General features: G+C 42.9%; 1 protein-coding gene across 2 annotated transcripts in view; it reads right to left on the reverse strand.

Annotated features, from left to right (window-relative positions):
• Positions 1-215: 215 nt before the first annotated feature.
• Positions 216-14,735, reverse strand: part of dpf3 (D4, zinc and double PHD fingers, family 3) — a 75,355-nt gene continuing 60,835 nt past the window's right edge. For both annotated transcript variants that reach the window (XM_042338072.1, XM_007893250.2), the window contains 2 exons: positions 2,950-3,031; positions 216-303 (listed from right to left, as the gene is read on the reverse strand). In XM_042338072.1, the coding sequence (XP_042194006.1) occupies positions 233-303; positions 2,950-3,031 (153 nt within the window). In that variant the 3' untranslated portion in view covers positions 216-232. The remainder of the gene's footprint in view (positions 304-2,949; positions 3,032-14,735) is intronic.

Raw genomic sequence — 14,735 nt, forward strand, 5'->3', positions numbered from 1 at the left:
TGTGCTGTTTGAACAAAAACAAATCAACTTTAACTTTACAAACTCAACTTTACAACCCCCCCCAACCCCCATCTATCTTGTCTCCTCTCTCCCACCCCAACCACCCACTCATTTCAGCACGAACGATTTGAACGGAACAAGGAAACCGCACGTGTCTATGGACGAAACGATTTAAAAAATGGAAATAATAAATTGATATTTTTCTGTTTTCTCTCTTTTGTTTAAAAAGAAGTCACGGTTTGTTAGCATAGGTGGATGCCTTCTCCTTCAGCTGCTCGAGGCACAAGTGACAACTCCAACTTCCTACAGAGACGAAAGAGAGAGAGAAAGAAAGCCATGTTTACTTTAAAAACTAAAAATACATTTCACAGTTCCCTGCACAGCGTTAAAAGGACAGGCACAAATTCGCAAGTAGGCAAGATTTCTTCACGGTGGTGGTGGGGTGGGGAAAGGGATATGCTTGCAGGCCAAAGCACTCTCCAAACCAATGCTGTTCATCATTGAATAAGCAAAATCTGAGTCGGTTTATTTCAGCTCATTTGATTCAGATCATATTTTTTAAGGTTTGTTTTGTTTTTGTTGGCTAATTCCGAGGTTCACTCCATTTAAACATAACCACAGTAAACCTCACATAAGTCGTATCAGTTGGGACCGTACATTTAATTTGACTTATGCATAGTATGAGTTATGACAAACTTGCATAGAATATAAACTCTTGAACAGGATTGGGCAGATGTACGATTTGGGCGATTATACGATTTTATACAGATCAGACTTATGCGAGCTTTACTGCAACAACAATAATAATAATCCTTGCATTTGATATAGAGCCATATCACATTGTTGAGACATCTCAAAGTGCTTCACAGAATATACTGTAATGTGAATTGGCTGTATATATTGTGGGCGAAACGCGGCAGCCGATTTTACACAGCAGTGTCCCACAAACAGTTGTCGATTGAGGGATCAAATTTTCTTTTGAGAGATTATTACCCCCGGAAAGCAATCCACCAATCAACTAAATCTGAGAAAAAACCATGAGGTGAATGATCAATTATTGTCCAGCACAGCTAGAGAAATTCCTTTCTCCTTATGGAGTGTCTTGGTAGGTTACCCCAAGACAGGAGAACTAGAGGATACAGGTTTAGAATTGCAATGTGAAATTTCAGGGCAGATATCAGGAGGTTTTTCTTTACCCAGAGCGTAATCAACAGCTGGAAGGATGATTGAGACCAGGACATTGGACTCATTTATAACATCTTCCTGACATGAAAGGCACTGTACAAATGTAATTTTGTTTTTGTTATTGTTGCTGTGATAGAAGGACGGTAAGATGGATGTCCTGGAGGGATGGGATTAGGTGAGCTGATGAGCTTTCTCCATCAAACCGATCTTGTGAATTTTTAACATCCACCAACACTACAGCTCTTATCTAGTATTGCACTGGAGTGTCAGCGCACACACACCCACACAGTCTCATTCTCTTTCACAAACACAGTCTCTTTTTCTCTCACACACAAACACACACAGTCTTTTTCTCTCTCTCTCTCTCACACACACACACACAGTCGAGACTGTGAGCTCAAGGCGCATGACGCAGGGTTGGAACTCACAACGTCACTACAGGTTAGGCCAAAAAAACATTCACCCAGCTGAGCAAATGCACTGTGAGCGATAGAGACCCTCTCCATCCACCTCTCTTCCCGGGCAGAAAATTCAAGGTTGAATAGTTTCAGTCATTCAGCAACTGTTTTAGTGTGAAATGCTATTGTCTGTCGAAGGAAAACCTAAAAGCTCTCATTCTTCAATGGAATAATAATAATAATCCTTACATTTGATACAATGGCTTTCACGTTGGGAGGATGTCTCAAAGTTCTTCGTAGAATTTACTGTAAAGTAGTTGTGTATTTTTGCACAGTGTCTCTCACATCGTTGAGCTATCTCAAAGCGCCTCACCAGATTTACAAGGAAATTTACACGCCTTTCACGCTGGCAGGACGTCCCAAAGATTTACTTCAAATAATAATGCTTACATTTGATACAGCGCCTTATCATGTTGTTGAGTCGTCTCAAAGCGCTTCACAGAATATACTGTAAAGTGAAATGTGCATTTTGTGGGCGAAACGCAGCAGCCAATTGTGCACAGCAGTGTCCCTCAAACAGTCGTGGATTGAATGACAACATTTTTTTAAAGGGATTATTACCCCCGGAAAGAGTTTCGCCAAGCGACTAACAACTGGGTTCCTACTTAATGTTCATAACTGGAGTCCTGTAGCTCAGTGGTTAGAGCACTCGCTTTGCAAGCGAGAGACCTGAGTTCAATTCCAGGCAGAGGGCGAAACCTTGGGCAAGTTTCCTTACTCCACACGCCTAATAATAATCCCTCCAAAAAATAAAAACAATAATAAATTGGTCATTTTCAATCTACGACTATTTGTGGGACATTGCTGTGCGCAATTGGCTGCCGCGTTCGCCCACAAATATACAGTCAATTCACTTTACAGTGTGTTCTGTGAAGCGCTTTAGGACGTCCTCCCGACGTGAAAAGCGCTATATCAAATGCAAGGATTATTTATTAAAGGATTATTTTAATGCTAGGCAAACAGAGGCGTGAAGAGTAAGGAAACTTACCAAAAGTTTCGCCCTGCCCGGGAATCGAACCTGGGTCCTCTTGCTTGCGAGGAAAGTGCTCTAACCAGTACGCTTCAGGACTCAGCAAAGTATAGTGACTATGCATGTGTAAGTGAACATACCAGCCAATTTGCACAAGGCAATGTTCCACAAACAACCACAAGGAGAGTGACCAAGATTATTTGAGAAATCTTGGTCAGGACACCGTTAGAGAAACTCCTTTCTCTTCTTCGGGTAGTACCATGGGATCTTTAACATCCATCTGAACAGGCAGACAGAATCTCAGTTAAATATCTCATCTGAAGGAAAATACCCTACCTTCTGGAGGTTCTGCCATGGGTGGGTTTAAACAGTACATGTGGTAGCCACGATCACAGTCATCGCAGAACAACAACTGGTCCTGGAAAAGGAGAGAGAGAGAGAGAGAGAAAGAATTCATTGCCACAGTCACTGAGATATAGTTCAGGAGCTCTGCACACAAGGCTCAGAATAATATTAAGCTATCCATTACGGAATGAAAAATGAAAATGTGCTGATTTTAATTCAGAGTGGACATATTGAGTATTAAAGTTAACATGGAGATGTACTGAGGGAAGTAAGCATGAAAGACGCTGTGTGTGTTCAGTGTGTAATAATGTCAACCTTGGTATTTTAGGGAAAGCATCAGGGGGGAAAAACACACATACACGCACATACTCGCAAGCAAAATGTGTCTCACACACATATAGTTTCTCACACACTCAGTGTCCTACTCTCGATCCCTCTAATCTCTCTGACTTCCAGCCTATTTCCAACTTGTCTTTCCTTGCCAAAGTTCTGGAATGCATTGCTGCAAATCAACTTCGCTCCCACCTCTCCCTCCACTCCCTACTTGAGCCTCTCCAGTCTGGATTCTGTCCTGCCCACAGCACAGATACAGCCCTTGTCAGTCACAAATCAAATCACAACTGTTTGTGGGACACTGCTGCGTGCAATTGGCTGCCGAGTTTCGCCACAAAATATACAGTCGATTCACTTTATAGTATATTCTGTGAAGCGCTTTGGGACGTCTGGAAGACGTTATATTATTTTTAAATGATGTCCTGTCTCTCTGTGACCAGGACTCCCTCTGTCTCCTCATCCTCCTGGACCTCTCCCCTGCGTTCAACAGTCGAACATACAATTCTCTGGCACCGCCTCTCATCCCTCGTCCACCTAAGTGGGATTGCACTTGCGTGGCTCGAGTCCTACTTAACAAACTTCATCTCAGTAAATGGATTTTTTCCTGCCCCAGCCTGTGGGTTACCCCAGAGCTCCATCCTTGGCCCCCTTTTCCTCATTTACATGATTTCTCTCAGCAATGTCATCTGCAGACAAGCTGTAAGAGCTCCACGATGTTGCCCTGCATGGATGGCGCTACATAAATACAAGTTGTTGTCTCTCTCACACACACAAGTAGAAGAATTGGTGGAGTCCTGTAGCTCAGTGGTTAGAGCACTCTCTTTGCAAGCCAGAGACCTGAGTTCAATTCCAGGCAGGGCGAAACCTTGGGCAAGTTTCCTTACTCCACACGCCTAATAATAATCCCTCCAAAACAAAAAACAATAATAAATTGGTCATTTTTAATCTACGACTATTTGTGGGACATTGCTGTGCGCAATTGGCTGCCGCGTTCGCCCACAAATATACAGTCAATTCACTTTACAGTGTGTTCTGTGAAGCGCTTTGGGACGTCCTCCCGACGTGAAAAGCGCTACATCAAATGCAAGGATTACTATTATTATTATTATTATTAATTGCTCTTCAGTACTAACCAGGAGACTGCTTGTCAGCAATGCTGATCACCTTAGGTTGAGAGGTTTCAGGTGATCAGGGAGTTAACAACAACTTGCAATTTATACAGCGCAGTTCAGGGTGGAAAGTGTCTATAAATACTTTGCAGCGACGAAGTGGGAGGCCAAGTTGTGCGGGGGTTGGGGGGAGGGGAAGATGGGGGGAGGAGGTAGGTCAGTTGATGTAAGTCATCCTGTGGTTAGGCCGCTGGGAGTGAAGCAGCTTTGTTGGCAGAACAGTGAGGAGCAGCGGGGATGGTGACTTTATAATCTCAGCTTCACGTCACCTTCAATTATGGGGAGGAGAAGCAATGAGTCTGTCTTTCTCTGAGCCATATACACAGAACTCCCAAATCGGGCCGTTGTGTTCATAAATATTATTTAACAGGTGGCCCTGGAATGAACTCTTCAGTAATGTAAAATGTCAAATTTTCTCCCTTCAAAGGCACAACAGAGGGGGTCTCAAACCGCTTCGCGGGATACACTGTAAAGTGGAGTGGGCTAATGCGGCAGGCAATCTGCTAACAATATTGTCATTTGCTGGTTAGTACTGAAGAGCAAATCTTCTACTTGTGTGTTTGTGTGTGTGCGTGTGAGTGAATGTGTGTGAGAGAGAGAGAGGCTGCTCTGCAGCAGCCAACGAGCTCACAGAGGTGAACCAGGACAGTGAGCTCAGTGGATGTCTATCCGCAGTGTTTAGGCTGCATGTGTGAGAATTGTAACATCCTGAAATCACCGTTGGCCGGCAACTGATGTCCAAGACTCCATTTATACTACATATTATACAGGTATATAAAGGATAGAGGCTTGAAAAGATATGGGGATAGGGCAGGACTATGGGATTGAATGAACACCTTGTTCTGATAGCCAGTGCAAACTCAATGGCTGAATGGCCTCCTTCTGTGCTATAAGTGGAGTCCTGTAGCTCAGTGGTTAGAACACTCGCTTTGCAAGTGAGAGACCTGAGTTCAATTCCAGGCACAGGGCGAAACCTTGGGCAAGTTTCCTTACTCCACACAGAGCCTAATAATAATCCCTCCAAAACCAAAAACAATAATAAATTGGTCATTTTCAATCTAAGACTGTTTGTGGGACATTGCTGTGCGCAATTGGCTGCCGCGTTCGCCCACAAATATACAGTCAATTCACTTTACAGTGTGTTCTGTGAAGCGCTTTGGGACGTCCTCCCGACGTGAAAAGCGCTATATCAAATGCAAGGATTATTATTATTATTATTATTATAAGTTTCTATGATTCCTCTATTGACCATGTCTCCCCTTTCTCCCCGGCTCAGCGTCAAACTACGCCATCACTAAGCACTCCAAAACGCCACCCCGTGTGAGAGGGTGCTTTATAAACACAAGTTGCTGTTGTTGGCAAAATGATGCCAATGTCAATGGGGGTTCACCTTCAAGTGTACAGAGTAAAACAAGCACTACCTCTAGGCAGAGAGGAAATCAACTGGGGGAAGCCACAGCAGACAATGAAACCAGGATTGGGAGAATGGTGATTTGAGAGTTGGGTAACTGAACTCTACATTTGACACAGCACCTTTCACGCCAGGAGGAAGTCTCAAAGCGCTTCATAAGATATACTGTGAAGTGAATTGATTTGTGTATTTTGTGGGCGAAATGCAAAAACCAATTGCACACAGCAATGTCCCACAAACAGTTGTAGATTGAGTGAGCAAATCATTATTAAAAAAAATTTACAGAGGGATTATTACCCTCGGAAAGCAACAATTGACTATCAACCGGGTTCCTACTTACCTCTATGTAAATACAGGGTGTGGGATAAGGAAACTTGCCTAAAGTTTCATCCTGCCTGGCAATTGAACCCAGGGCCTCTCACTTGCGAGGTGAGTGCTCTAACCAAGGACTCCACAATTAACTCAATCCCATGCTGCAATGGGATCTAATTTGCGAGATGTGCTTGCCATGTGTAAATATAGGTGTAAAGAGGGAATTAAAGGCATCCTTAATTATCTAACAGCCAACGATTCTGTAATTTCTTCATAATTGCTTAATTATTATAACAAGGTTTACACTTGGTTTGCAATGCCGCACATTAACCCTGATGACTCAGAAGAGAAACTTTTCTTGTGACAATCTCAAAGCACTTCCTAAAGTTTCCTATTAAGTGTAGTGACTGTGTATTTTGTAGTCAAACACAGCAGCCAATTTGTGTACAGCAATGGCCCACCAATAGTCATGGAATGAATGACAAATTTTATCTAGAGGATTGTTGACCAAGTCAATGGGAGAAATCCCCATTGTTCAAATAATGGCAAAGGATCTTCACCTGAACAGGCAGACGGGACCTCGGTTTAACATCTCCTCCAAAGAATGGCAACACAGTACACCCCAGCCCTCCATTGGAGTGTCAGGCCAGGCTATGACGAATGACAAGTTGAGGAAGAGAGATTCTGCTTTAATCTCTCCTCGCAATACTTGACCTGAGAGTTCTGTGCCAGTTTTGTGCAGGAATGGAAAGTCTGCTTGTTGAGAGACAAAAACTGCGCAGAGGATTTACTTAAGTACAAATTTTGCCCATAATAATAATAAGAAGAAAAAAAGAGCACTTGTATATTTAACACCTTTCAAACTCAGAGTCTACTGATTTCAATAAAGGGTAAATTTTTCGGCTAAGAAACCAACAGAACTATTGGGGCCTAAAACTCAGCAATTTCAAACAGGTTTCCTAGAGGTAAGTCGCACTGACTTGCAATTGCTATAATAATAATAATCCTTGCATTTGATATAGCGCCCTATTAAGTCATTGGGATGGTCCTCCCAACGTGAAAGGCGCTATGCAAATGTAAGTTATTGTTGTTGTTGCCTGGACATCTTTCCGATGTGAAGGGCACTATACAAGCATAATTTGTTGTTATTGAGACACCTCAAAGTGCTTCACAGAATATAATGTAAAGCGGATTGACTGCGTATTTTGTGGGTGAAACGCGGCAGCCAATTCCACACAGCAGTAACCCTCAAACAATGCCCCACAAAAAAGTCGTGGATTAAGTGACCAAATTTTTTTTGAGGGATTATTATCCTTGGAAAGAGTTCTGCCAAGCGATTAACAACCGGGTTCCTATTTACTCTAGGTAAACAGAGGAGTGTGGAGTAAGGTTTGCCTAAGGCACTTAAGGTTCGCCCTTGAACCCGGATCCTCTTGTTTGTGAGGCGAGAGTGCTAACCACAGGAACTCCCTCCTGTCTATTTGTGAAACAGTTCCCACAAGTCGATCTGATGTGCATCTGGTTAGCGCAAAGACTCCACTTGGATTCCACGACTGAGGAACCTGATTCGAAATCATTTGTTTTAGATTCCCATCACCTTCCTTCAGTCTACAACTCTGTGGTCTGGATAGCATCGACTGTTCAAAGAGCAACCCGATCCACAGGACAGGGTCGCGAGAGCAATCACACGTGATCAGAAAAGAGAGGATACCTTCATCCCATCTGTCTGGGGTGCATTTGTAATAATAATTCTTGCATTTGATATAGCGCCTTTTCACGTCATTGAGACGTCTCAAATAATAATAATATAATAATAATCCTTACATTTGATATAGCGCTTTCCACGTCGGGAGGACGTCCCAAAGTGCTTCACAGAACACACTGTAAAGTGAATTGACTGTATATTTGTGGGCGAACGCGGCAGCCAATTGCGCACAGCAATGTCCCACAAACAGTCGTAGATTGAAAATGACCAATTTATTATTGTTTTTGGTTTTGGAGGGATTATTATTATTAGGCGTGTGGAGTAAGGAAACTTGCCCAAGGTTTCGCCTTCAAATATTGTAAAATGAATTATCTGTGTACTTTGTGGGTGAAGTTGCATTAATAATTAAGGGATTTTATATGTTTATTTACAAGTCTCCATTTAAAGCCCTTTTGATAGTAATTGATTTCTATTTGCTTTTCTGTTTGGAACATTGCAACTCACAGATATTTATGCTGTGACTTCCTTTCTTTCTCTCTCCACCACTGCCCCCCTCCCCACCCCCCCCCGCCCCCTTTCTCTCTCCAAACTCTTCTTTGCTGTAAAAGTTGATTTTTTTCGGAATGAATCTCTCAAAAAGAGTGTGTTCCTCGGGATTGATGGCTTCACTGGAGGAGCAAAATGGAATTACCTGTGAAGAGTTTTTAGACACTTTTCGAATGTCTAAAGGGATGCAGCAAACGCAAAGATAATTAATAATCATAAAAACGCTGAATAGAATATGTCGAATCATCGAATATGTTGAATAAGCTTCATACTGGATAGCTGTGATTCTGTGGGCGGTTGGGGATAGTACCTTTAAAATGATAATAGTATTCCTTGCATTTGATATCGCGCCTTATGTCATTGAGACGTCTCACAACCTGCCTCTAATTTCTACTTTTAGAAGAGAGGGTAGCAAACTCTAATTATGACTGAAGCAGTCTGCAGTGCTCGCATGAAAGTGAAGTTAACGTGAAGCCAGAATGAGAGCTCAGAGCTCTGCCTTGTAGTTGGCAGCTCGTCAAGAGATTTGGTTTTGTGTGAGCGTCGGCCAACAGTGGGCGAGCAGGTGAATGATTAGCGGGCTGATAAAATCTGAGGGTCGGTACTGATCTCTGCTCTTGCACCAGTTCTGAAGTGCAGATGTTCACTGATGCCGTTATGCCACATACCCTGCTAGGTTCACCTGCTGCTAATGCGACAGGGCAAAAAGCTGCCTTACGTTTCATTGCATTGCACCAGCCACCCCTGAACTGCTGGGAGTGGAATCCAGCGTTTGTTGTATCATATCTCTGTCTCGCATCTTGAAAATGTGTCTCACTCCCTGCAGCAGTGCACTGATGCCACACTTCCTACGATTGAAAACGTGTTGTGAGCTTGATGCAAGGGGTTCAAATGCTGTCCTTTGTTTAACTTCATGGTCTGGATTCGAATGCGGAGTCCTGTAACGTAATGGCGATTGCACTCTCCTCGCAAGTGAGCAGACCCGGGTTCGATTCTCAGACAAGGCGAAACCTTAGGCAAGTTTCCTTATTCCACAAGCAGGAAGTTTGCAATTCTTATTGCCTATTGTTATTCTAAGTGCTCTGGGACACCACCCGGCATGGAAGGCTCTATATAAATGTTGTTGTTGTTGTAACAATAAGTAGGAACCCGGTTGTTAAGTCGATTGGCGGATCGCTTTCCGGGGGTAATAATTCCTTAAAAATAAATTATCACTCAATCCACGACTGTTTGTGGGACACTGCTGTGCGCAATTGGCTGCGCCCACAAAATATACACTTCACAGTATATTCTGTGAAGCGCTTTGAGATGCCTCAACGACATGATAAGGCGCTATATCAAATGCGAGGATAATTATTATTAACGGCAAGGCAGATGTTACAAATTGGACTCAGCTCAGAGGACGGAAGGTGAACAGACTGCTTGAACTGTGAGTTTATACGGAGTGGCATCACTGCTCTGGAAAGCGACAGAAGCAGGTTGTGAGGACAAATCCAAGAGGGAATTAGATATTGAAGTAGCTGGTGAAGAAATCGATTGAGAGAAGAGTATGAGAGGTATAGCAGTGTAGGATTTCTTTAAAGATGAGGACAAGGTAAATGGACTGTATCATTGTTTTTTCAGACCTGACTATTTGTGAGCTCCTATGCAAATGGAACGTGCAATTATATAGCACCGTTCATGTAAAATAAGCATCCTGAAGTACCTAGCAAATAAAATTGGTTAAAAATGGAAGTGAAAGTTGTTATATAAAGACAGCAGTCTGGTTCAGTCTGTAGCACTCTCGCCTCAGAGTCAGAAGGTTGCAGGTTCAAGCCCACCGGGAATTAATAGTCCAGGTTGACACCTCAATACTGGAAATGTGCAGTATTTTCAGAGATGACAAGGTGGCATCCTTTGGGTGAGGTGCTCAACTGAGATCCCATCTGCCAGTTAAGGTGGACTCCTCCTGCCGTGAATGGCATTATACAAATGTTATTGTTGGACATTAAAGATCTCATGGCACTTTTCAAGAGGCATTTCTCCCGATGTCCTGGACAGGTAAGGAATCTCCCAGATAAAGTTAGTCGTTCACTTCTTGACCATTTGCGGGAGAATGCAAATTGGCTCCCGCATTTGCCTATAAAATAGTCAAATGTAAGGATTATTATTATAAATAAAATAATAATCCTTACATTTGATGTAGTGCCTTATCACGTCTTTAAGACGTCTCAAAGCGCTTCACAGAATATACTGTATATTGTAGTGACTGTATATTTTGTGGACGAAACACGGCAGCGCACAGCTGTGTCCCCCAAACAGTCGTGGATTGAGTGACCAATTTTTTATTTTTTTTGGAAGGTTATTATTACCCCTGGAAAAGTGATCCGACAATCGACGAGCAACCGGGTTTCCTACTTATTGCTAGGTAACCAGAGGCGTGTTTATGGGCTAGGGAAACTTGCCCAACGTTTTGCCCTGCCGGGAATAGAACCCACGTTTCTCGCTTGCGAGACAAGTGCTCTGACCACTGAGCTACAGGTCTCCACAATATTATTATTGTATAGGTAAATGCAGCAGCCAATCCATGCCAAAAACTTCCCATAAACAGAAATAAGCTGAGCAGTCAATTTATTTGAATGTTGGGGTAAATTTGAATGAGGACATATAAAGACTTCCACACAACGTGAAAGGGGCTATACAAATGTCATTTTGTACTGTATTTATATATAAGAATGTAGAACTTAAATAATTGCTTGAGAATTTCAACCCTTTCAATCGACCTTAACAGACTGCCAAGATTTCACTTAGAGTAGGAACGCAGCTTAATTTTGAGATGGCACTTAATTTTATTCTTTTCTTTTTCCACCCTTCATTAGGAGTGATTTCCATTGGAGGGCAAATTTATTGAGTAAAGAAGAATCACCCCTTCTTGTAGCCTTCTTGCACTGTGGGGTCCACTAACGTAGAAGTTTGCACAATTTCGATTCCTGGCGGAGCGAAACATTAGGCAAGTTTCCTTACTCCACACACCTCTGTTTACCAAGGATTAAGTAGGAACCCAGTTGATAGTCAATTAGTAGATCGTTTTCCAAAGGTAATAATCCCTCCAAACAAAAGTTTGGTCACACAGCCCACGACTGTTTGCGGGACACTGCTGTGCACAATTGGCTGTCTTGTTTTACCCACAAAATACACAAGACAATCCATTTACAATATATACTGTGAAGTGCTTTGAGATGTCTCCAATGACAAACTAAAGCGCTTCATCAAATACAATAATTAGTATTATATTATTATCAATCCCAGCAGCAAGATAGGTTGACAACCTGCTCCCATTACCTTTGCCACTTTATACTCAGGTGCTCGGAACTGCAGATGACTGGGGAAATCCTTCATCTCATATTTTCTCCCAATTGCTTAATCAGTGGGAATATTGAGAACAGGAACCCACTGCGTGGGAATTGTTACCACACCTCCGATACCCAACCACTCCACGATGCTCTTGTGCACTACGCCTTTGAGGTTCCCGTGCACCACCCCACGATGCACAGCATCACATAGTCTAAGCTGACACTCTAATGCAGTGCTGGGGGTGTGGTGCATTATTGAGAATGCTAAGCCTTTTTCGATGAGACATTAAACTGAGGTCCCATCTGCCTGTTCATTAAAGATCCCACGTCACTGTTGAAAAAGAGAAGGAAGGTTCACCCGGTTTCCCGGCCAACAGCCCCGCAGATAAAATTGGTCACTCACTCCACGGTTGTTTATGAGACATTGCTATGAGCAAATTAGTTGTCACATTCATCCACAAAATACAGTTACTCCACTTCACAATAAATCCTGTGAAGCACTTTGCCTCCCAAAGTATATCAAATGCAATTTCTAACTTCTGCAAAAATCAATCCAGTTTTACCCAATTACATTGCCTAAATCGGTAGATACACTATGGTATGCTACTCAGCCACATGGTGTCAGCCTGGCTCAGTCGATAGCATTCTCGCCTCCGAGTCAGAGGGTTGTGAGTTCAAGCTTCACATCGGGCCTAGAAACTCGTATGGTTTAAGCTGACACTCCAATGCAGTGCCAGGGGGTGTTGCATTGTCAGAGGTGCCATCCTTCAAATGACAGACTGTCCAGGTGGATGTTAAAGATCCCATGACACTTCGAGAAGTTCGAGAAAGAGAAGGGAACTTCACTCTCCCATGACACTATTCCACAAAGAGACGTTTCTCCTGGTGTCCGGGCCAACAATCCCACAGATAAAATTGGTCATTCACCCCATCGCTGTTTTTGGGACATTGCTGTGCGCCATTGGCTCCCAGCAAATCATTCCACGTTAACAGTATATCCCGTGACGCGCTTTGAGACATTTCGATAATGTGATAAGGCATTGTATAATAATAACACTTGCATTTGATATAACACCTTATCACGTCTTCGAGACGTCTCAAAGCGCTTCACAGAATATACTGTAAAGTGAATTGATTGTATATTTTGTAGGCGAAATGTGGCAGTCAGTTGCGCACAGCAGTGTCCCCCAAACAGTCGAGGAATGAATGACCAAATTATTACTATTATTTGTTTAAAGGGATTATTATCCCAGGAAAGTGAACCGCCAATTGACTAACAACCAGGCTCCTACTTACTGCTAGGTAACCAGAGGCATGTGGAGTAAGGAAACTTGCCTAAGATTTTGCCCAGCACAGGAATCTAGGCAAATGCTCTAACCATTACGCTACGTAGCATAGCATCTCAGATCATTCCATGGCCCGTGTAGTTGCACCCTCCTTAGCACTCCCATACCTCACCTCACCAAAACACCCCTCAACATTTTCAGTCTCCAGGTATCTATCCATCTTTGGTCGTGCATTCAGCATTCTTTCTTTTTTTTCTTGAAGGAATTATTACCCCTGGAAAAGCGATCCGCCAATCGACTAACAACCGGTTCCTACGTACTGCTAGATAAACAGAGGCATGTGGAGTAAGCAAACTTGCCGAACCTTTCACCCTGCTGTGAATCGAAAGCAGGTCTCTCGCTTGCGAGGCGAGTGCTCTAACCATAGAGCTCTAACCACCGTATCAGATGCCAGGATTATCATTATTAAATGCTTTCCACGTACCCTGTGTTAGGGAGTGATGGAGAAACACAGGATTTGCCAGGATTATCACTTTCTTCAGTACAGAATAGCAAAGAGTTGTTTTGCTCCCACAAGTGATAAATAAACAAGATGAGGAAGCAACAAAAAAGGTGTTTCCAAACCACAGGTATTAATCCAACCAGCATCAAAACCTAGCCTGCCAAGAGCCTCTATCCATTTTCAGCTCAAGTACATATTTTAATTTTAACTGCCTTCTATGTGTTCCAACCTTTTCTTGACCCAGTTAAAACTTCACACTTATTTATTATATGTAGATAAACTGGTTTTGTTGGCGCTTAACAGCCAGGCAAGCTGGCTTTAGAACCATAGAAATTTACAGCACAGAAGGAGGTCATCCGGGCTTGTGGTGTGTGGCTGGCTCAGAGAGAGCAATCTGTTTTAGTCCCGCTCTCCTGCTTCCCCCTGCCCCGCACGTCCTTTAATATTTCTTCTTTTTAGATGATTTATCCAATTCCCTCTTAAAAGTGGAGTCCCGTAATGGTTAGCGCACTCGCCTCACAAGTGCAAAGGACCCGGGTTTGTTTCCCAGGCAGGGCAAAATCTTAGGCAAGTTTCCTTACTCCATACACCTCTGTTTACCTAGCAGTAAGTAGGAACTCGGTTGTTTAGGCGTTTGGGGGATCACTTTTCTGGGAGTAATAATCCTCCCGTTTTTGGGACACTGCTGCCCGCAATTGGCTGTTGCGTTTTGCCCACAAGCGCTTTGAGACTTCTCAATGACGTGATAAGGTGCAGTATCAAAAGCATGGATTATTATATTATTATTATCCATCTCAGCAACATTGCTCTGTATGTGTTCGTGAGCGAGTGCGAGTGAGTGAGCGAGCGAGCGTGTGTGGAGCAAGATTAAGTGATACACTCTCTGACTTCAAGGAACCCCACTGTGCGACATTTAGAAAAACTTTCATTGTCCCGTCAGTTGTACAATGACTCAGCACATTGTTGAGAGAGCACAGTAAAGTATTAACACTTATGAGTTGGCCTCTAAGCTAACGTTCCAGGCCAAAACTAACCACTGCAAATTACTGAGTCATTTGGGAAGAGTGAAAAAAAGTGCAAGGTCTGCACAGCGACTGCACAGAACATTAAAGAACTATCCTGCATTTTATATTTTAGAACCAATATGTTTTTTCTACGTCTTGTCGTGGCTTTTTTTAAAA

Source organism: Callorhinchus milii, unplaced genomic scaffold (assembly GCF_018977255.1).
Source record: "Callorhinchus milii isolate IMCB2004 unplaced genomic scaffold, IMCB_Cmil_1.0 Scaffold9, whole genome shotgun sequence".
Classification (NCBI taxonomy): Eukaryota; Metazoa; Chordata; class Chondrichthyes; order Chimaeriformes; family Callorhinchidae; genus Callorhinchus; species Callorhinchus milii.